The sequence below is a fragment of the Myxozyma melibiosi genome (assembly GCF_037950935.1).
Source record: "Myxozyma melibiosi strain Phaff 52-87 chromosome Unknown BZA70scaffold_5, whole genome shotgun sequence".
NCBI classification, from domain to species: Eukaryota; Fungi; Ascomycota; class Lipomycetes; order Lipomycetales; family Lipomycetaceae; genus Myxozyma; species Myxozyma melibiosi.
In genome coordinates, this window is record NW_027042919.1 from 744,985 (window position 1) to 765,818 (window position 20,834).

The following is a 20,834-nucleotide window of genomic DNA, read 5'->3' on the forward strand; positions in this document are numbered from 1 at the left end:
AAATATATGTATTCAAAAACAAGTTGTCTATAAGCAGGTGCTCTCTACAAAGGCGCGGTGACGGGATCCCAGGCCGCGACAGGCTCGTACTTGCCGGTATCCAACTTATGCATATCGTCCTCGTCGAGGTCGAAACCAAACACGTCGAGGTTGACCTTAATCCGCTCCTCGTGGTTCGACTTTGGCAGCGGGACGAAGCCCATCTGCATGCTCCAGCGGATCAAGACCTGCGCGGGCGTGACGCCGTGCTTGGCGGCCAGCTCAACCACCGCCGGTTCGCCGAACCGCACGCCGCGGGTGACAGGGCAGTAGGCTTCCATGAGGATGCCCTTTGAGCGGCAGTAGTCGACGAGGTCCTTGCGCGCGAGCCACGGGTGGAGCTCGACCTGGTTGACTGCGGGGGGAATGCGGAAGCCGTCCCAGGTGAAGAGTTCTTCGAGATGGTGGACGCCGTAGTTTGAGACGCCGATCGACTTGATCTTGCCGGCGTCGACGGCGTCCTGCATTGCTTTCCAGCTGCCGAGGCGGAGCTCGGATGAGGTCAGGGGCGAGTGGATGAGGTAGAGGTCGATGTAGTCGATGCCTGCGCGGGCGATTGCCTCGTCGATGGCCTTTGCGGTGAGGGTGTAGCCGTGGTTGTTGTTCCACAGTTTGGTGGTGTAGAAGATGGCCGAGCGGGGGGTGCCGGTTTCGGCCATGAAGTCGCGGACCGCTTTGCCGCAGTCGCCTTCGTTGTTGTAGAAGTCGGCGGTGTCTGGAGAGGTGTACAGTCAGTATGATACACATGCAAACGGCGGAAGGAAAGGTGCCGGCCTACCGATCAATCGATAACCAGCTCGGAGAGCGTGGGCAACGGCCTCGCCATTGCCATGGTACACGCCGAATCCGATGACGGGGATGGCATGGCCGGAGGAGAGCTTGATGGTGGACGACAGCGAAAGCGAGGCAGACATGATCTTCTGTTGAATCAGAGAATAGTAGGAAGTAATTGAGGAGACTCGGAAGTGAAGGAACTACGTCTTGGTGGGGTTATCGCGGGCTCGAGTGCGTGAGACCTAACCCGATACTCCCCGAGCCAGGTTCAGCGTGCATACATTTGTAGAATTATTACTAGACAATAGTAATTCGAAATAGATCTATTCTATAAATCTACTCTACAGATTCCAGTCAATGACAGAGTCCTCGCCGTAATGATCGCTGAGCCACTCGTTTGTCTTTTTGAAGTGTGCGCAGTCAAAGAACCCGCGCGACGCCGACAGCGGACTCGGATGCACTGATTTGAGCACACAGTGCGTTTTTGTCTGCATTAAACACGTTAGCTGAACTGTTTCTCAACAGTTGATACAATCATATATATTGTAGCTTACGTTGATGCGCTCGACGCGCTTCGCGGCAGGATTGCCCCACGCCAGAAACACGATGCCGCGCGACCTCTGCTCGGCAACGACGGAGATCACTTTCTCGGTAAACCTCTCCCACCCCTTCCCCGCGTGGCTATTCGCGTTATGCGCCCTGACGGTCAAGCAAGTGTTTAGCAACAACACCCCCCGCTCGGCCCATTTAGTGAGGTCGCCGGCCTTGCCCCCGCCAGGGGGTTTAAACTCCGGGTAGTCGATCGCGAGGCACTTGTAGATATTGCGCAGCGAGGGGGGCGGCGGCGTCGGCGCGAGCACGGAGAATGCGAGACCGTGGGCTTGGTTGAAGTTGTGGTATGGGTCCTGACCGAGGACGACGACTTTGACCGCGTCCAGCGGCGTGAGGCGCGACCAGGCGTACACGTCGCGCGCGGGTGGGAGGATTTTTTGGTGGGAAGTGTCTTCGGAGAGGAGGAATTTCTTGAGGGAGAGGAAGTAGGGCTGCGTGAGTTCTTTGTGGAGGGCGGCGAGCCAGGAGGGGTGCATTGTGTTGATTTCGAGGCTGGGAGAGTTAGTAGTGGAGTTGGTAGGGGGGAGGGGAGGGTGGGTTAGTTTACTCTAGCAGGTCGCGCTGTTCGGGAGTGAGACTGGCACTCCATTTTTCTCTGTCGAAGGGTGTAGGAGTAGTGGAGGGTGTAGAGGGTGGGGTAGAGGAGGTAGAAGATGAGGAGGTAGAAGAGGAAGAGAAGGAAACCTCAGCTTTAGCCGTCGCAGGCTTAAAAAAAGCCGTCAACGGCCGAGTCTTCTTCGCCTCGCCCGACGACAACTCCGCACCCTTCCGCTTAGCGACCGTAGACATTCTGTGCTGTTTGTCGAGATTCGAAGCAGGAAGCAGCAAGAGGAGAAGACGCGAACGCGACGCGTTGGGAGTATGACGCAGGGAGTGCACGTGACGTGGACAGTCATGCGAGCAGGCGAATGGCCGGATCAGGCGAAGCAGAGGCGCGGATTACTACAAACTAATAACAGTCTCTATACAATAAACAATTGCTAAATATCTCAACTTATCAACACCCCGCCAAGCACCTCGGCACCGCAGCGGGCGAGCGCAGACGAGAAGCAGGTTCGGGGCGGTCTAGAAGTCCTGTGCACGTGACGACTACTCAGTTATGCCATAAAACATCACGTGGTTCGGTGGCGTTGTCTCGATGGGAATTCGATCTTTGATATTTATTTACCGGTGCTTGTTGCCGCTTCTCTGCTTTTTTGTTTTCTATATTTTGGTTGTTTGTTTGCTTGTTGGTTGGCTGTGTGTCTTCTACAGTTGATTTTTATCGTGCACATACAGCGCTTCTCATAGATGATGAACTACTCGTCGGCAGAGCTGTTCCGCAGCTCGCCGCCTCCGACCTTTGAGCTCCACGAGCGGGCACGACTCGTTCCGATAATGGAGGACAAGTACCTCGCGCTCTTCCTGACGGTCGCGATTTACTGGGTGGCCTCGTGTTTCTTCCACCTGATCGATGCCTACGACCTGCTACCGCAGTACCGCATACACACGCCGGCCGAGGTCACGTCGCGCAACAAGGTCACGGTCTACGAGGTCATGCGCGACGTGCTGCTGCAGCAGGTCGTGCAGACGATCGTCGGCATCACAATCACCTACTTTGACCCGCCAGACTACACCGGGATGGAGGCCTACGAGATCTGGCTGCTGGCGCAGAAGCTTCCGCGGCTGCCGCTGCCGCTCGTCGCGCTGCTGTACTCGTACGGCTTCTCGGCGATGCGCATCATCCTCGCGTTCTTCATCCTCGACACATGGCAGTACTTCTTGCACCGCGCAATGCACACCTCGCGGTATCTCTACCGCACGTTCCACTCGCGCCACCACCGGCTGTACGTGCCCTATGCGTTTGGCGCGCTCTACAACCACCCGTTCGAGGGCCTGCTGATGGACACGATCGGCGCGGGCCTGGCGATGAAGCTCTCGGGCCAGTCTGTGCGCGAGGCGCTCATCTTTTTCACATTCTCGACGCTGAAGACGGTCGACGACCACTGCGGCTACGCGCTGCCTTTTGATCCGCTGCAGATCTTGTTCCAGAACAACGCGGCGTATCATGACATCCACCACCAGCAGTTTGGAATCAAGACGAACTTTTCGCAGCCGTTTTTTATTGTGTGGGATCGTTGGTTGGGTACGCAGTATAAGGGACCTAATAAGCAGCATATCGGCCGGCGCGACCCGGTTGAGAAGAAGGATGAGTAGTCCACTACTCCTATCTTCCTCTATTTTCTCTCTTCTTTCTTTCTTTTCTTCTTTCTTTCCTCTCTCTTTAATCTTGGTCTTGTGAACTGTGACTACGCTCAGATAGAGTATAATGAGTATAATAATACATCTCTGATAAACAATAGCAACCGCATCCGCTCGGCTGCAAATAACCTTAATCGAAACCCGCTGACACTTCCGAGGGATTTGTGGCTTCTTCACCATTCTTCTGAGCTGCTTCGCCCCTGCTCCGCTCCGCTTCTATTCCCTCCTCGCCCGCACAACCCGCTCTTTTTCGTCCTCTTTGTTTGTTCGAATCGATCCCGGTTCGGAACGGTCGTTGCATACTCTTGATTCTTCTGTGAAGCAGGTAGAAGCTCTGCATCAGCAGCTCGTGTTGGATCAGCCGCGGCGTGCTTGATCCCTCATCTCATCTCATCCTACTACTAGTGCACCATGGGTTTCGGCGATCTCATGAAAGGAGGCTGGCACCCGGAAGGCGGCGGCGGCGGCAGTTCGTCCAAAACCTCATCTTCGTCGTCGTCGGGTGGATCCAAGTTCGGCGGTCTCAGCTCCAAGTTTGGCGGCTCCAAGTTTGGCGGCGGCGGCAGCAGCGGCGGCTCGGCGGGCGCGACGCGTATGTTGATTTTCTGATGCTCGAAGAGAATTTACTTGATGTTGACTGTTTTGTTATTGTCTAGACGAATATAGAGAGCCAACCACACCGCTCAGCGCGCTGAAGGATCCGCATCTATTCCCGCCGCCGCCGAAGCACCGCGAGTTCCACCCGGACGCGCCGCCGGCGACGATCTCGCCAGAGTATGCGTATCTGTACCAGCCCGCGCTCGAGAGGCAGCAGGCGAAGCCGGACTGGCGCGCGCAGTTCAGGCCGGGCGCGGTTGCAGGACAGCCGGGGGCTCCAGCTCCCCAGGCTGGTCAGGCTCCGCAGGCAGCTCCGCAGTATGCAGCACAGCCGGGTCAACAGTATGGACAGCCTGGGCAACAATATGGACAGCAGCCGCAGTACGCAGCATCGCAGTATCCGCCTGCGCAGTATCCTGGGGGAGTTGCACAGCAGCCGGCGCCGCCGTACGGGACGGTGCCGCCTCAGGTGTCAGGGATGTCAACAAGGCCAGTTCCGGCGCCGCCTCCACGGACGATGACGGCGACGCCTAGTTCGTATGCGCCAGCGCCAGCGGCAGTGCCGGCTCAAGTGCCAGCGCCGGGATATGGAGGACAGCCGGGGTATCAGGGATATGCACCACAGTACACGCAGCCGGCGGCGGCTGCACCAGCACCAGCACCTGCTCCTACACCTGCGCCAACTCCTACTCCAGCAGCAGCGCCAGCTCCTGCGTTCCAGTATCCTCCACAGCCTCAGTATGCTCCACGCCCTCAGCAGCAGTATGCTCCACAGCAGCCGACACCGCAGTATGCTCAACAGCAGCCGACACCGCAGTATGCTCAGCAGCAGCCGACACCACAGTATGCTCCGCAGGCTCCGCAGGCTCCGCAGGCTGCGCCAGCTGCGCCAGCTCCGCCAACCCAGCAGTATGCAGCAGCCCCATCGCCAGCAGCATCCCCAGCGATGCAGCAACAAGGATTCGTGAAAGGCCATGGATATTCACAATCTCTATCAGATACATCACCGATGATGCAGGGCACACCACAGTTCCCCAACTTTGCGGCTGAGATCAGCCGAGCACGGACGGGGGCATCTACAGGGTCGAACGGAAGTACAGAAGGCGGAGTGAGTATGAACGGTCAACGAGTCCCGTCAGGGCACCGCCCTTCACAGTCAATGTCTGTGGTAGGGAAGAAAGCGCCGCCGCCGCCGCCAAAGAAGAATGCGAGTTTAAGAGGGCGACCGACGGGGACGACGCCTCCGCCTGGCCCGGTGCCGAGTTTTAATGGCAATGGATATGGGTATCCAGCGACGACAGATAATGTAAGGGGATATTGATTTTGATTTAATTTGATTTGAGATTATTTGCATTGTAGTGAATGTATATATGAGGAATGCAAGTTCTAAAATGAAAGTAGAAGCGAAACCGGATACCGCCGCAGGCCCAGCATCCAGCGATACAAAAGAGGGAGGTGCAGAAGAGAGAAGTGCAAAAGAAAGAGCAGGCATGGCAGGCCCCGGCAGTCGATTTGGAGCTCGAGAGTAAGTGGTATGCGCAGGATTCAAAGATGATGCAGTTGAGTCTGCCATCGTACTTCAAAGGAAAGACGTATGTGATGAGCATGACTACGAGCGGAGATCAAAAGGCGGTAGTGATTGCAGTGCGATCCGAAGATCTGAGCCGGAGCAAGTTTCGGATTGAGTTTAATCGATACAGGCCCGAGGAAGCCAGCGCGCAGCGGATCGACTATCCTCCGCCGGAGAGGCCGTCGTCTAGTGATTTGGAGGCGGCGGCGAGCGCGTTTGGACCAAGGGTGGCAGGGTTTTGTGCGGGGAATGTGGGGAGACAGGTTGGGAATGGGGAGTGCTGGACGCTTGCGCGGGATGCGCTGAAGAGCGCGGGGGCGCTGGAGAGTATTGGGTATGTGCATGGGGTGAAGGTGTATGAGGGAGGAGAGGGAGAGGGAGGAGGTGAGGATGTGCGGGAGGGGGACGTGGTGCAGTTCAAGAACGCGAGGTTTAAGGATGGGTATGGGGAGAAGATTGTGGGGATGCCTGATCATACGGCGGTGGTGAGGAGTGTTGAGGGAAGGGGGCCGTTGCGGGTGCGGGTGTATGAGCAGAATATCGGGGGGGTGAAGGTGGTGCGGGAGGGAGAGTATGAGTTTGGGAGTATGGTTGAGGGGGAGGTGGTGGTGTACCGGCCGTTTTGGAAGGAGTGGGCGGGAGAGCTGGGCAGTGAGTGGCCGTGATATAGAAGCAATACTGTTACTACAAGATGATATAAGAAAGAACAACGACATATGATAAGAAGAAGAAGAAGAGAAGAAGAAGTCGGCGGGCGGCGGCCGAGCGAAGGGCAAAGCCGAAAGAGGAAAGACCCACACACAGGTCGGAGAAGAAAAGAAGAAAAAGACTGTGCGCCGCCACCCTGCCGCCTCGGGGATTGGGTTTGGAGGTGCTTATTCTTCTTCTTAGATGTGAAGATGTGGTGTGGATATGATTAGAAGATATAGAAGATAGAGGAGATGTAGAATATATGCAATAACTACTACTACTAATATTAACACAGCAGCAACAGCAACAACAACTACAATCACAACAAATACTAAGAAGACTCAGATATAGAGCTAATCAGAGCCGCACCGCTGGCTCACCGGCGATCGCCGTCACCCCCGAGTACCTTCGCCCTCCCCAGCAGCAATTAACAGCGAGAATAGAGGTGATATAGTGGAATAATTGCATAGAATACAGTATAGAGAATATAGAATATAGTCTACATCTATCTCCTATCTCAACAGAGACAAAAGGGGACCGAATCTTCGGACAGCGACGAGCTCGGCACCGGCGTACCCCGGACCACTTTTGCTCCTCCTCCGCTTCTTCTTCTTCTTCCTCTTTTTTTCTCGTCGCTTTTTTCTCGCCGGTTGGTATTTAGTTGTCTTTATCCTCCTATCCTCCTTTTATCTATCTGTTATCTCTCTGTCTCTTCTCTCTCTTCTCTCTCTTCTCTCTCTTCTCTCCTCATCTCTCTTCACCTCATCTCTCTTCACATCTCACCCCATCTCATCTCCACCATGTCCTCCCTCGAAGCTGACAACGTCTACACCGACGACATCCCCCTCCTCGCCGATGCCGAGATCATAAACGTCGACAAAGGCATCACCCTCGACAGAGAGGCCGCCGCCGAACTCAACGACCCCTCCCCCGACCCAGAGTCCATCGAGCCCTCCATGCACTCCTCCTCCGTCACAATCATCTTCATCTCCCTCTACATCGGCGTCTTCCTCTCCGCCCTCGACGGCACCGTCGTCGCAACCCTCCTCGCCCACATCTCCTCCGAGTTCAGAGAGTTCCGCTCCGTCTCCTGGATCGCCACCGCCTACCTCATCACCGTCGCCGCCTGCCAGCCCCTCTACGGCAAGCTCTCAGACATCCTCGGCCGCAAGAAACTCCTCATCTTCTCAAACGTCCTCTTCGCCATCGGCTGCTTCTTCTGCGGCATCTCCAAAAACCTCTGGTTCCTCGTCTTTGGCAGAATCGTCGCCGGCGTCGGCGGCGCGGGCCTCACCTCCCTCTCCTCCATCACCCTCAACGACCTCGTCCCCCTCCGCCAGCGCTCCCTCCTCCAGGGCATCGGCTCCGTTCTCTACAACGCCGGCGCCTCCCTCGGCGGCGTCTTTGGCGGCTTCGTCACCGAAACCATCGGCTGGCGCTGGGCGTTCCTCCTCCAGGTCCCTTTCGTCATCGTCTCCGCCGTCGCCATCCACTACAACCTAAAGTCCAAGCCGACGCCCATCGAGCGCGACTCGGCCTCTGAGACCGCCGACAAGCTCTCGCGGATTGATTTCGCGGGCTCCATCACCCTCGTGCTCTGCCTCGTGCTCTACCTCGTCGGCATGTCCATCGGCGGCAACTTTGTCGCCTGGGCGTCCTGGCCTGTCTTCTTCACCTTCTTCTTCGGCACCGTCTGCCTCGCCGCCTTCATCTACATCGAGCTCTACGTCGCGCGCGAGCCCGTCATCCCGCTCGAGCTTCTCAAGGACCGCTCCGTCTTTGGCGCGTCCTTCACCAACTGGCTCATCATGATGGTCAACTACGCCCAGCTCTTCTACGTGCCCATCTACTTCATCGCCATCCGCGGCATCTCCCCCACCCAGGCCGGCTCAAACATGATCCCCAACTTCATCGGCTCCGCCGTCGGCGCCATCCTCTCCGGCACCGTCATGCGCACCACCGGCCGCTACTGGTGGATGACCATGGGCTCCGCCATCGTCCTCGTCATCGGCTCGATCCTCATCAACTCCTACAGCCTCACGACCCCCAAGTGGGCCCTGGTCTCGTACATCATGATCGGCGGTCTCGGCTTCGGCGGCCTGCTCAACTGCACCCTCATCGCCATGGTCGCTGCCGTCCCGCCCGAGATGCAGGCCGTCACGACCGCGATCCAGTACGGCTTCCGCGGCACGGGCTCCACCGTCGGCGTCGCCATCGCGTCTGCCATCTTCCAGAACGTGCTCGGCAAGAAACTGGACCTTTATATCACGGGTGAGGACAAGGAAGACATCATCACGCGTGTTACCGACTCGATTGAGGAGATTAGTCTGATCCCGATCGAGTACAAGGCCGACGTCGTCCAGGCCTACCTCGACGCTTTCCACGGCGTCTTTTACTTTGCCATCTTCCTCTCCGCTCTTGTCATCGTCACCTGCGGCATGATGAGAGAATACGTCCTCCACAAGTCTTTCGACCGATAATTTCTCCTTCTCTCTTTCTTTTCTTTCCTTCCTTTCCTCTCTTTCCTTTTATATTGCTATATCGCTATAAACTAGAAACTGTCAGATGTCTACACCTCTTCAATCCTTCATTCGTTGCTCATCAGTTGTTTAAGTTGTTTAATTGTTCTTTGGGTGCATATACAGGAATATGAGTGTTTTGTTTAGTCGAATATACACAATCGATCAATACACAGATAGATACCAACATGACTACTCGAGTCGTATAAGATACGCATTACATAACATCTCACGTAACCCCACCGCTCTGGGCCACCGCAAAACAACCTCCTCGCTCGCTCTTCTCCTCCTCGAAATACCCCCCCTCGCCCTCTCCCTCCACTCTCTCTCCTCCTCCTCCGCCCTCAATTCTCTCTCATCACACCGCAATGCCTCCTCCACCCTACGTCCAGCCCCCGTCCTCCTCCTCCATGCGCTACATGCGCCGCCGCCCCTACTTCAACCGCTCCATCCCCGCCCGTGCCTCCGGTCTTCTGCGCTCGCCCTTTGGCCGCGTCTCCCGGCGGCAGATGTGGGCCTACCCGTCTGCCGTCGGCAAGCGCGTCTTTGCCTCCTCCTTCTACTCCACCTCCACCAACTCAAACAGCAACAGCAACAACAGCAACAACTCCCAGCAGGGCCCGCGCCGTCGCTTCCGCTTCCGCTGGTGGCATGTGCCAGTCGCCGGCGGCCTGACTGCCGTCGTCGTCCGCTGCGGCGAGCGCTACTACGGCCGCCGCCGAGGCCTCGCTGCACCTGACGACGACACCGCTGCCGCGACCGAGCCCCGGCGCGTGCGCCCGGTCTCGCCCTGGCAGGTCTACGTCTACTCTGCGATTCCGCTCAAGACCATCTCGCGGCTGTGGGGCCAGTTCAACGCGATCGAGCTGCCGGTGTGGATGCGCGTGCCGGGCTACAAGTTCTACGCTTACGTGTTTGGCGTCAATCTCGACGAGGTGGCCGAGGACGACCTGACAATCTATCGCAACCTGGGCGAGTTCTTCTTCCGCGAGCTCAAGCCCGGCGCGCGGCCGATCGACCAGTCCGCCACGCTCGTCAGCCCCGCGGACGGCAAGATTCTGCATTCGGGCGTCGTCTGCGGCCGCGAGGTCGAGCAGGTCAAAGGGATGACGTACTCGCTCGACGCGCTCCTCGGCCAGAACCCGAACGCGTCCTCGGACTCGCTCCCGGTGCAGTTCCAGACCAGCGACGGCGAAGAGCGGGATAAGCTGTTTGCCGCAAACAACGGCATCCGCTACGCCCTAGACGAGCTCCTCGACTCCACCTCCGGCGACGACGACAACACCGTCGTGCTCGAAGGCGACAAGGCAAACTCCGGCGCCTCTGCGGCCGCGCAAGCCCGCGTCGACCGCGAGATTGCGAAACCCTCGATCGCGGACCACGACATGTTTTTCTGCGTAATCTACCTCGCGCCGGGAGACTACCACCGCTTCCACTCGCCCGCGAACTGGGTCGCCGAAACGCGCCGCCATTTCGCAGGCGAGCTCTACTCCGTCGCGCCGTACTTCCAGCACCGGCTCTCGGGCCTGTTTGTGCTCAACGAGCGCGTGGCCTTGCTCGGTCGTTGGCGCCACGGGTTTTTCTCGATGACCCCCGTCGGCGCGACAAACGTCGGCAGCATCAAGATCCACTTTGACAAAGACCTAAAGACAAACAACCCGCACCACAAGCACCGCCAGGCCGAAAAGCCAATGTGCTACGAAGCCACGTACGCCAACGCGTCGCGCCTGCTGGGCGGGTACCCGCTCGAGAAGGGGCAGCAGATGGGCGGCTTTGAGCTTGGCTCGACGGTCGTGCTGGTGTTTGAGGCGCCCAAGAAGTTTCAGTTCTCGGTCAAGGCGGGCCAGCACGTCAAGGTCGGCGAGGCGCTGGGGGATATTGTAGAGTAGAGATGTCTTGAAGAAAGGTGTTTATAAGAAAGAAAAAGGAAAGAAAGAGGTTTTGTTATGCATACGTTCTTGTTCTTGTTTATTTGGGTATCAAGTCTGGATTTTATAAATGTTCTTTAGTCATTTCTGTTTTTGTTTTCCATATTCTTATGTCGCGTGCCGCGTCCATCTGAAGCAAATTAGTTGTCCATAGTTTCGTTTTCTTGTGTTTATAAAATGGTATTGCATTTACGTTTTTGATTCCACGCGGTGTTTAAGCAAGAGCTATAGATTTCGAATGTTCATTCTGAAATTAAGTACATACACATATACACACACACGCCCACATACACACATCTAAAAAGAACACATGCATCCACGCGCGCGCGCACACATAACTTTTTTTTTCTTGAGAGAGATAACCTTGTAAGAGCAAAATCAACCTGGTTTTGGACGTAAGAGCGGGATAAAACGAAAAAGAGACGGTGGGATTATGATGATGCAGGTTTTTCGTTGGATTTTGTTTTTTTATCTCAGACGGCGGGCCTCACGCTCGGACTCGAGCAGGCAGAGGATGTCGTGCTGTCGGACGGGTCCCTGGTTAAGATGTCGTTAGCATACTTGCTTTCTTGTATATATCTTTGAGAAAATACGCACCTTGACGTTTCGGATAATGCTCCGGCTCTGGTCATCGACAAACTCAACACGGACCTGGGTAACACCACCGCGGGATCCGGTACGGCCCAACACCTTAATAACCTTGGCGAGCTTGACGGGGGTTTTGGTATCCTGCAGAAGACGAAGATGTTAGTCGTTTGCTGTTGACAAGGTGGATCGCTCGTGCTGGTATTTGGTAGTGGTTCTGCTGGATCTTGAAGGTGGTTGGGCTCGGTGTCTGCTCACGACGTATCCTCACGTTGACAGCTTGAGAAGTAGGAGCAGAACCTCCCTTTGCAACTGAAGCTTCAAACATATATCGACCTTCACATTTCTTCGTAGTGCTGCAAACAGGATAATAGATCCCCGACGGTCCTTTCGATTTCAGTCCCTGACTCCACCACCCACACCCACCACCCCCCTCCAAAAGAACCAAACCAAAACCACCAGCAAATCCCACAGATCCAAATCATAACAACAAAGAAGAATCATACCATTGTGATATGTAATTACGTTCGAGGCGGTGGAATATGCAACAACAAGTTAAAGAACAACGGAGTCGTGTACTGCGTCTGCGTCGGACAGTCTTGAGCGTTGCTAAACCAAATCGTTTGAGTCCCTGCGTAAAGTGTAGGGTTACGTGTAGGGTTACTGGATTAGCAGTCACACTTCGCCTTGCTCTGGCCGTGGTCACGTGTTAATGGGGTTAGGGTGGTGTTGGACTAGAGATGAGCTCGAGGACGAAGGCGAGAGGGTGTTTGCTGTGGTTTCTATGATCCGGGTTTTATGATCCGTGGTCGGGGACGAGGTTGGATCGAGAGTGAGAATGAGAGTAGCTGATGCCGGGGTATAATGCTGATTCAGAGGAGATGAGAATTAATGGTTCAAAAGAGGGATGCTGATCTCGTCTACATCATCAAGTTATTCCAGCGTGCACCACTGCCGACGATATACCCCCGCATGTCTTTCGAATTGAAGAGTGAAATGGGCGAGCACTGGTGGAGTGTCTTTTAGTCTGGACTGGACTGGTGCTCTGATTGATGTTGTTGGAGTAACGCGGGGCGACGACCTGGTCTGTGGGGAAGAGAGGAGCTGTGGGAAGATCAGAGCTATATGGAGGTACCGTGGTTTTACATGATGCTGTTTAAGTGCTTTGCGATGCTCTATATGTGCTTTGCAAGCTGTTCACTGGCAGGATTGATGTAGTGGTTGTAATGATCTGCTGATGTAGACCTGGTCTATCTGATCCTCCTGTTTTCGCCCGATCTCCTCTCTGACGCTACTACATGATCCACTAGCACAAATTACTGCAAATAACAGACAATTTATCAACTAATAACTTCCGATACGACTTTCATTCGTAGAAAACAATTCTCCCAAACAGGAAAAACGTAGCCCAATAACCCAGAACAAGCTTCAGAGAAACTCACCAACCCACCGCCGCCGCATCAACACGACCGCTTCACCCCGTCTTCCCGCCTGCTCCCAGCATCGAATCCCCATTCCACCAGCCCAAACACGCTGATCTCTTTTGTTCCTACCCTTGGCCCTCATCTATCCTGCTTCTTCCTAACAATATACAGCACAAAATGACAACAATCACCGAAGCAGGCCGCAAAACCACAATCGTGCCCCCCTCGACTGACACCTTCGCCGCCTGCCAGCAGCCCACAATCAGACTGTACCCGGTCACCAACTACACTTTCGGCACGAAGGAGGCGCAGCCGGAGGAAGACCCGTCTGTATCTGCCCGGCTGCAGCGGTTACAGGATCAGTATGAGCAGTATGGCATGCGCCGGACGTGCGAGGGCGTGCTGGTGTGTCATGAGCATGGGCATCCGCATATTCTGATGCTGCAGATCGCAAACGCGTTCTTCAAGCTGTGAGTTTGGTTTTTCTTCATTTTTTGTTGTGCTTGCGGTAGTTGTATGCTGACATCTCTCAGACCCGGCGATTACCTCCAACCCGGCGAAGACGAGATCGAAGGCTTCAAAGTCCGTCTAAACGAACGCCTCGCGCCCGCGCCCGGCCAGCAATTCGCGCCGGACCAGCACACCGAGGAATGGGATATCAGCGACTGCATCGCGCAGTGGTGGCGGCCCAACTTTGAGACGTTCACGTACCCGTTCATTCCGCCGCATGTGACGCGTCCGAAGGAGTGCAAGAAGATGTATTTGGTGAATCTGCCAAAGCATAAGGTGCTCAGCGTGCCTAAGAACATGAAGTTGCTTGCTGTGCCGTTGTTTGAGTTGCATGATAACTCTGCGAGATATGGATCGCAGCTTTCTGTGAGTTCTACTTCCTCCTTTGTTTGATTGAATACGACGCTGACTGATATATTTAGGCCATTCCGCAGTATCTGAGCAGATACAACTTTGAGTTTGTGGACGAGAACGATGTGGTGATTGGAAGATCGATAGGCCTGCCGTCGCAGTAAGCAGCATGGGTGGTTTGCTAGGATAGTTTCGATGATGTGATTTGTGTATGCATGATTAGAGAAATGACAGACATACTTGATCTACTGTAAAACTAAACCTCTATTCCATCTGTATCTAAGTCAATTTCTCCCTCCTCTTCTTCTGGTCACTAAAGTAATTCCTCGCCAACATCAACAGCGCCATAAACGCCCCGATCGGCGGCACCCGCTCCAACCAGGCTCTCACCCTCGACGGCCTCAGCTTCGCCACCGCCTGCGCGACCTCGTACCGCAGCTCATCCACGTCCCCGTCATTCCACACCACCACGTCCGCAAGCCACGCCTTCTTCTCAACCGGCATCTGCGCCGCAATCCGCTGCTCGGCATCCTGCTCCGTCAACACGTGCCCGTCCCGCTTCAGCAGTCTCGCGCGCTGATTCTCGGGCGTACATGCAACCACCAGCGTCGCGCCGCAGAAGACATCAAACTTGGCCTCGAACAGCAACGGCACGTCCAGCACCACCACGTCCGACCCGCGCACGAGCCAGTTCACCAGCAGCCGCCGGAATATCGCCTTGCGCACCTCCGGGTGCGTGAACGCGTTCAGCATCTTGCGGTCGGTCTCGTTCGCAAACACATGGCGGCCCAGCGCGGGCCGGTTCAGCGGGCGTCCTCCGTTTTCTGATGATGAGGGTGGTGCGTCGAGGAGGAGATCAGGGATCTTGGGGCCAAAGTACGCAACTATCTTGTTGTACGCGCGCGTGCCGGGCTCGACTACTTCGCGGGCGATTTTGTCGGCGTCGATGATGGGGAAGGAGAAGGGCGGGGCGGAGAGCATGGTGGAGACGGTGGATTTGCCGGTTGCGATGCCGCCGGTTAGGCCTAGGATCAGCATGTTGACTTGTTGTTATCTGTGGATTCTGTGGATATTCCGTGTATGCTCGGTTGGAGAATGAAGAGTCGACGAAGAGAGCGGGTGGTGGTGGTAATGGTGATTTATGTAGGTCGTGGAGGTGAATATATTTGTGGGGAGACATTTTGCAAACTCCCAATCGATAACTGAACCAAACCGAGACCACCGTATTTTCATACTTTGTATTGAATACTTCTCCACTGCTTTATAATAGCAAAGAGGCATTGTTGTATACACCTCAAAAGGGTTTTTTGTATATGCCTCAAACTTTGAAGTATCTACAGGACCCCGAGAACGAGTGCATTTACCAAGACAGCAGAGCTACTCAGCACGATAATTCAATCCTCAGTCAAACCATTTATCAGATCAATTACATCGAGTTACAGACAATCAATTAAGCACTGAATAACGACAAATAGATAGAAGAAAATGGTCACTTGAACCGAACAGACAAAAACTAGAATATCGAGATCGATCCAAACGCCCACCGCAAAAGACAAGACGTGGTGGATGCAGATTATATTCTCGTGGAAATTCAATGTAATGAGAAAAACAGACAACTAACAAACTTATCACAGAAAAGCAAGAAAAGAAACAAGCTGCTAGATAACAAACAAGAAATTCCAAGACTGTGGAGCTTCATATGTATGCGACTGTTCAGAAGGTCGAGCTGAGGTAGATATAATGAAGATATATTATTTCGTAGACATATACTCGGTTTATTTGCTTTCTATGTATTTGTTTGCGTTTGCTCATCCGGGTCTCTTGTCCTCAAAAGAAACTCTCCACACACGTACACACCCACACCCTTCGTCCCCAGCACTCAAGAAATAAAAAACAAAGAATAGATAAAATAAAGGGAGAATAAAAGCGCTTAGCAGCACTTTCCGCCGCCGCTGCTGCTCTTCGAATTGTTGATATCAACGCCGCTGCTGGACGGCTGCGGCTCTGAAGCCAGGTCGACCCGCTGCTTGATCTGCCGCGCGAGCGAGACAAAGGCTTCCTCGACGTTGATGTTTGCCTTTGCGCTCGCCTCGATGAACGGGATGCCGAGCTCGTTCGCGAGCGCCTTGCCCTGCTCGGTCGACACGGCCCGCTTCTCCTCCCAGTCGCACTTGTTGCCGATAAGCAGCTTGTTGACGCCCTCGGACGCGTGCTGCTCGACGTTGGCGAACCAGTTGCGGATGTTGTTGAACGATTTCTCGTCCGTGACGTCGTAGACGAGCAAGATGCCCATCGCGCCGCGGTAGTACGCCGTCGTGATTGTTCGGAATCGCTCCTGGCCGGCCGTGTCCCAGATTTGCATTTTGATGCGCTTGCCGTCGAGGTCGATCGTTCGGATCTTGAAGTCTATGCCGATTGTGGTGATGAACGACGGCGTGAACGAGTCTTCACTGAAGCGGAGCAGCAGACATGACTTTCCGACGCCTAGGATGGGGTTAGCGGGGGTTTATAATCTTTCACATCTTCCGTTTGTCCTTCTCTCTGCTGCTTGCTCTAGGCTCAAAGCTCTGATGGCTTTGGATGGTGGGTATCGGGTATCACATGATGCCATATAGACAAATATAGATCGTCGCACAGCACATATGTATAAAAAGTCGAATCAAGTCTGAAAGCTGAATATGTTTTTCTGCACTGTTATAATTTCAAAGACGTGCACTGTACAGCCCAGCCATATGCAGCAGCACAAGTGACATACACGATGACACCACATCTAGATCTTCACCGGCAGTGATCAGCGCTGCAAAGAACCCAGTCTGCACCGCGCAATCCGCGACAGTTCACTCAAAGCTAGATCAAGCAACCGAGCCATACAGTGCACGGCGGGAGCTGAGCCGGCGATGAATGACGATCTGTGCGTGGTATTGATGACTTGATGAGCACGGGATTGTCCGCCGGCACTTACACGGCATGTGGAACTGAGGCCGCAGCGGGCGAAAGAAGATGGACGAGGGTATAGCGGTATAACACACAAATCGACAGAGCTGTTCCGCGGGCGATCGACAGAACACAGCCGGCGGCAGAGAGAGCCCAGGCGCGAGCGCGCGAGACACGGAAGGGAGTGGAGGCAGGAAGGGGGAGGAAGGCGACGTACCCGAGTCACCGATAAGCAGCAGCTTAATGAGGATATCGTAGTTTCTTGAGCTGGCCATTGCGTAGAAGCGGAGAGAGAGGTCCTTGCGAAGAAGAAGAACACGACGGGGACCGGGGAAGAGGCAGCACGGAGAGGAAGGCGAAGGGGAGCTGGAAGCAGCGACGAACGGCGGCGAGGCGACAAAAGGCGGCGGGTTTGCAGCAGCGCTGTGCTGACGTTGGTGCTGGGGTTAGTAGGATTATATAAAAAATGACATAAGCAAAGATTAAAAGTTAAATAAACGTGGCAAAGGCAGAAACCTAAAACCTCAAATTTTGGAGTTTTTTTGTGATTTTTTTCCTGTCGCCTTCTTCTTGTCTTTAGAACACTTCTCTTGAACTACTCTACTCTCTACTAATAACTACCAAAATGCTGCTTTACAAGGTGTGTATTTGTTCTTTGTGTTCTGCTTGCTCAGTTGTGTGCATAAGAGAAAGATGGCTAACAGACAATACAGGACACTATCTCTGGCGACGAGGTACTTATCAAATCATTGCTAACCTATGCTATTCTTCACACCACTAATACCTAGCAGATGATCTCGGACGCCTACGCGCTCAAGGAGGTCGACGGAGCCGTCTACGAAGTCGACTGCCAGATGATCCAGGTCAAGCAGGGCGGCGACGTCGATATCGGTGCCAACCCCTCTGCCGAGGATGGCGACGATGCGCTCGAGGAGGGTGTCGAGACCGTCAACAACATCGTCTACTCTTTCCGATTGCAGTCGACCCAGTTCGACAAGAAGATGTTCTTGACCTACGTTAAGGTGTGTAATGATAGCGTCCAGGTTGCTTGAGACAGGGTGCTGATTATGACTTTGCTATACAGGGATACATGAAGGCTGTCAAGGCCAAGCTCGCCGAGACCGCCCCCGACCAGGTTTCCGCTTTCGAGAAGGGCGCGCAGACCTACATCAAGAAGGTGGTCGCCAGCTTCAAGGACTGGGAGTTCTTCACCGGCGAGTCCATGGACCCCGAGGGAATGTACGTATCCTACTCCACATTTATACAACGAAGAAGCAAATACTAACAGCATTCTAGGGTCGCTCTCCTCAACTACCGCGAGGACGGTGTCACTCCTTATATTGTGTTCTGGAAGCACGGTCTCAAGGAGGAAAAGTTCTAAGCTTTTGCGAGCTGATTTGTTTTCTTCTTTCGATCTCTTTCTTTCTTTCATTTTCTCTTTTGTGTTCAAGACATGCAATCGATCGATTTAACTAATAACTCTATCCTCTTCTATCACTACTTCTTCACAGCTCTAAACCTGCATCTAACATACCCAGCAACCCAACTCTTTGAATACTCAACCCAGTCCGCCCCTCTAAGCATCTCCACCGCCTCATCGATCGCAGCCCACTTCTCACTCTCGCTCAAGCCCGCCCAGAACGTAAACCCAAAGGTCTGCAACCACCCTTTCATGCCCTCGTCGCTCCCGTTCAGCGTCGTCGGCCGATACTCGCTCTCGAGCACGTCGATCGTAAACCCCGCGCTCGTCAACCACTCGCGCATCTCTGCGTCCGACACAAAATACCACGGCCACAGCGTCTGCCTGATCTCCTCCGCCGTGCGCACGACGCCCTTGCGCGCCCACGCGTTGATCACACAGCTCGTAAGCGCGACAAGGATCTCGGCGATATTTCCCTGCCCGCCGCATTCGACTACAAACACGCCGCCGGAGGGTAAGATCTCGTAGACGTCCTTGATCGCGCGCTGTCGCTCGGCGGTGGTGCGGACAGAGCCAAAGACCCAGTGATACGTCGCGCTCGAAAAGACCTTGTTGTACGTCCCCGCCGGCACGAGCTGCGCAACCTCTGTCGCAGCATCGATAACCTGCACCCTCATTTTCCCGTCGTCCTTCGCAGCTGCTCTCGCGCCCGCGTAGGCGACCATCTTCTCGGACGAGTCGGTGGCGTGCACGTGTGCGCACCGGGCCGCAAGCTCAAGACTGAGCACGCCGTCGCCGCAGCCGAGATCGAGGATGGTGTCTGATTCCTGCGGATCGAGCAGCGTGACGACGCGCGTGGCGAGCGCGGGGACGAAGGATGCGTGCGCGACGTAGTCGGTTGGAGACCATTGGTCTGTTTGTTTGGTGCCGGTAGTGGAAGTCATGGTGCTGCGGTGGATGATGGAGATTGATATCAGGACTCGAAAAACAGAGATGCAGGGCAGATTTTATTCCCGCTCGTCGCCCGATATCGCTCGCCTTGAAAAATGAGTCTACAGTGCCCCCACCAGCGCATTCAGACCATGCACCAATTGAGCCTTCTATTTGCAGTCGAAGAGACCAGGGAGGCTGGGGGGTGGAGGTGAGTGGATGGATGGGGCCGATATCGGCGGAAGGTGGTCCGATACCGGAGCGAGGTTGTAGCGAGAATACCACCAGGTTGTGCGTCGACGGCTGTGGTGGTTGACTTAGTGTTGGTTTTGGCCAGTTGGAGGTCGACGATTGTAATCTGGTGAGTCATGAGATTGTTGTTGTTGTTGTTGTTGACTCTTGTGGTGAGGGTGGTTGAAGTTTTCAAGTTATTAGTAGGGCTTCAGTAATAGACAGACTATCCTGCCATACCAACCAAGACACAAAAAAGCCATCAAATTATTTCCTAAATATTTCAAACACAAAACCACAATCTACAGACACGCATCACTATAACCCCCTAGCTAGACTGCCGGGGATGATTCTGTCCCCTGCGCGAACCAAACCCGGCTCCGCTCTCATCTGGCCCTCGCGGCGCCCGTGAAGGCCACAACGGCTGCGGTCCACCAGACGGATTATTGTTATTTCTCCTGCTGCTGTTGTTGTTGTTGTTGTTGTTGTTGCTAGTACCTGCGTTAGCACTACTTGCATGGTGACGAGAAGTCGTAGTACTATTCGACGACCTTGCCGACGACCCACTCGCAGGACTCGCATGCGAATGGCCGCCGCTCTTCCCACCACTCCCGCCGCTCTCTGCGGAACTTCCAAACACGCGTTCTCTTGCAGCGCGATACTTTGCCTCTTTCTCCCTGCGTACGCGCTCAAGCCGCTCGGTCTCGGTCTCGCCTGGTTGTCTACTGCTGCTGCTGCTGCTGCTGCCGACAGCGGTGGTTGGTGATGGAGGGTGATCTTGTGCGCGCTTTAGGATGCGGAGTTGGGGTTTGTAGTGGGAGCCGGGGGTTGATGTCTGGACCTCATATTTGCTGTTATATAAAAAGAGTGATTAGTAGATAAAGGACAAACGAGACAGAGAAGGAGGTGAAGACGTACATAGGTGGTTGGGCAGAACGGGCGCTGTCGTCGTCGGCGGCGGGCGAGTCGCGCGGGGGAGAGAATAGTTTGCGGACTTGGTCGTTTGATTCGACGACGATGACGCCGGGGGCGGTGGACTGCTGCTGGGTTGAGGAGGGGCTCTGCGAGGTAGCTCTGGTTAGCTGTGCTCTGATCTTGAGGATTGCGATGAGAGTGAGAGTGAGAGTGAGAGTGAGAGTGAGAGTGAGAGTGAGAGTGGGAGTGAGAGTGGGAGTGAGAGTATGAGAGTATAGAGACACAATCAACTCAACGCAACACATCCAACAAACAGAAGAAACATACAGACGCGGTCCAGTTATCGTCCCAGGGATCCGCACCAGCCATAGCTCAGGGGACCAGAGAGATCAGAGATGAGGTAGAGTGGAGCGACAAAGAGTGAGAATTTGAGCCGGAGCACTATGCACAGCTCGCGATGCACTGAATGAAAGCGCAGGAACTGACAAGACTATACAGTGACTATATCTTCATTCCCTTTCTTCTGTCTCTTTGATAATCACCAAATACTTCTACACAGAATCA

General features: G+C 54.6%; 13 protein-coding genes across 13 annotated transcripts; 6 read left to right on the plus strand and 7 right to left on the minus strand.

Moving 5' to 3' along the window:
- Nucleotides 1-2: 2 nt before the first annotated feature.
- Nucleotides 3-1,070, minus strand: BZA70DRAFT_163986 (NADP-dependent oxidoreductase domain-containing protein). Its single transcript, XM_064909809.1, has 2 exons — nt 818-1,070; nt 3-754 (listed from the first exon to the last, which is right to left on the minus strand). Exons 1-2 carry the CDS (start codon nt 951-953, stop codon nt 45-47), a joined length of 846 nt encoding a protein of 281 aa, XP_064768613.1. The 5' UTR covers nt 954-1,070; the 3' UTR covers nt 3-44.
- An 84-nt stretch (nt 1,071-1,154) lies between these two features.
- BZA70DRAFT_289501 (uracil-DNA glycosylase-like protein) lies at nt 1,155-2,214 on the minus strand (the record flags this gene model as incomplete). The annotated part of the gene is made up of 3 exons (XM_064914118.1): nt 1,155-1,301; nt 1,368-1,917; nt 1,973-2,214. The coding sequence occupies 3 exons, from the start codon at nt 2,212-2,214 to the stop codon at nt 1,155-1,157; spliced, it is 939 nt and encodes a 312-aa protein (XP_064768614.1).
- A 307-nt stretch (nt 2,215-2,521) lies between these two features.
- Nucleotides 2,522-3,765, plus strand: BZA70DRAFT_278484 (sphinganine hydroxylase). The gene has a single exon (XM_064912601.1). It carries the CDS (start codon nt 2,716-2,718, stop codon nt 3,619-3,621), a length of 906 nt encoding a protein of 301 aa, XP_064768615.1. The 5' UTR covers nt 2,522-2,715; the 3' UTR covers nt 3,622-3,765.
- A 197-nt stretch (nt 3,766-3,962) lies between these two features.
- BZA70DRAFT_164019 (uncharacterized protein) lies at nt 3,963-6,911 on the plus strand. The gene is made up of 4 exons (XM_064909810.1): nt 3,963-4,258; nt 4,323-4,900; nt 5,096-5,569; nt 5,665-6,911. The coding sequence occupies exons 1-4, from the start codon at nt 4,078-4,080 to the stop codon at nt 6,496-6,498; spliced, it is 2,067 nt and encodes a 688-aa protein (XP_064768616.1). The 5' UTR covers nt 3,963-4,077; the 3' UTR covers nt 6,499-6,911.
- A 335-nt stretch (nt 6,912-7,246) lies between these two features.
- BZA70DRAFT_278494 (MFS multidrug transporter) lies at nt 7,247-9,228 on the plus strand. The gene has a single exon (XM_064912603.1). It carries the CDS (start codon nt 7,324-7,326, stop codon nt 9,001-9,003), a length of 1,680 nt encoding a protein of 559 aa, XP_064768617.1. The 5' UTR covers nt 7,247-7,323; the 3' UTR covers nt 9,004-9,228.
- Nucleotides 9,229-11,202, plus strand: BZA70DRAFT_278496 (phosphatidylserine decarboxylase-domain-containing protein). The gene has a single exon (XM_064912604.1). The coding sequence runs from the start codon at nt 9,411-9,413 to the stop codon at nt 10,929-10,931; it is 1,521 nt and encodes a 506-aa protein (XP_064768618.1). The 5' UTR covers nt 9,229-9,410; the 3' UTR covers nt 10,932-11,202.
- BZA70DRAFT_257377 (uncharacterized protein) lies at nt 11,203-12,221 on the minus strand. The gene is made up of 3 exons (XM_064910820.1): nt 12,062-12,221; nt 11,568-11,699; nt 11,203-11,507 (listed from the first exon to the last, which is right to left on the minus strand). Exons 1-3 carry the CDS (start codon nt 12,062-12,064, stop codon nt 11,439-11,441), a joined length of 204 nt encoding a protein of 67 aa, XP_064768619.1. The 5' UTR covers nt 12,065-12,221; the 3' UTR covers nt 11,203-11,438.
- Nucleotides 12,222-13,032: 811 nt separating this feature from the next.
- Nucleotides 13,033-14,098, plus strand: BZA70DRAFT_278500 (Cleavage/polyadenylation specificity factor subunit 5). The gene is made up of 3 exons (XM_064912605.1): nt 13,033-13,449; nt 13,513-13,855; nt 13,912-14,098. Exons 1-3 carry the CDS (start codon nt 13,157-13,159, stop codon nt 14,002-14,004), a joined length of 729 nt encoding a protein of 242 aa, XP_064768620.1. The 5' UTR covers nt 13,033-13,156; the 3' UTR covers nt 14,005-14,098.
- Nucleotides 14,099-15,049, minus strand: BZA70DRAFT_310743 (putative dephospho-CoA kinase). Its single transcript, XM_064914930.1, has one exon. The coding sequence runs from the start codon at nt 14,876-14,878 to the stop codon at nt 14,120-14,122; it is 759 nt and encodes a 252-aa protein (XP_064768621.1). The 5' UTR covers nt 14,879-15,049; the 3' UTR covers nt 14,099-14,119.
- A 275-nt stretch (nt 15,050-15,324) lies between these two features.
- BZA70DRAFT_164501 (ras family-domain-containing protein) lies at nt 15,325-17,296 on the minus strand. The gene is made up of 2 exons (XM_064909813.1): nt 16,992-17,296; nt 15,325-16,324 (listed from the first exon to the last, which is right to left on the minus strand). Exons 1-2 carry the CDS (start codon nt 17,047-17,049, stop codon nt 15,771-15,773), a joined length of 612 nt encoding a protein of 203 aa, XP_064768622.1. The 5' UTR covers nt 17,050-17,296; the 3' UTR covers nt 15,325-15,770.
- Nucleotides 17,297-17,399: 103 nt separating this feature from the next.
- BZA70DRAFT_267418 (translationally controlled tumor protein) lies at nt 17,400-18,155 on the plus strand (the record flags this gene model as incomplete). Its single annotated transcript, XM_064911104.1, has 5 exons — nt 17,400-17,414; nt 17,488-17,508; nt 17,566-17,796; nt 17,859-18,013; nt 18,071-18,155. 5 exons carry the CDS (start codon nt 17,400-17,402, stop codon nt 18,153-18,155), a joined length of 507 nt encoding a protein of 168 aa, XP_064768623.1.
- Nucleotides 18,156-18,271: 116 nt separating this feature from the next.
- Nucleotides 18,272-19,138, minus strand: BZA70DRAFT_289511 (S-adenosyl-L-methionine-dependent methyltransferase; the record flags this gene model as incomplete). Its single annotated transcript, XM_064914119.1, has 1 exon — nt 18,272-19,138. One exon carries the CDS (start codon nt 19,136-19,138, stop codon nt 18,272-18,274), a length of 867 nt encoding a protein of 288 aa, XP_064768624.1.
- An 880-nt stretch (nt 19,139-20,018) lies between these two features.
- BZA70DRAFT_278510 (uncharacterized protein) lies at nt 20,019-20,818 on the minus strand. Its single transcript, XM_064912606.1, has one exon. It carries the CDS (start codon nt 20,573-20,575, stop codon nt 20,210-20,212), a length of 366 nt encoding a protein of 121 aa, XP_064768625.1. The 5' UTR covers nt 20,576-20,818; the 3' UTR covers nt 20,019-20,209.
- Nucleotides 20,819-20,834: the final 16 nt, after the last annotated feature.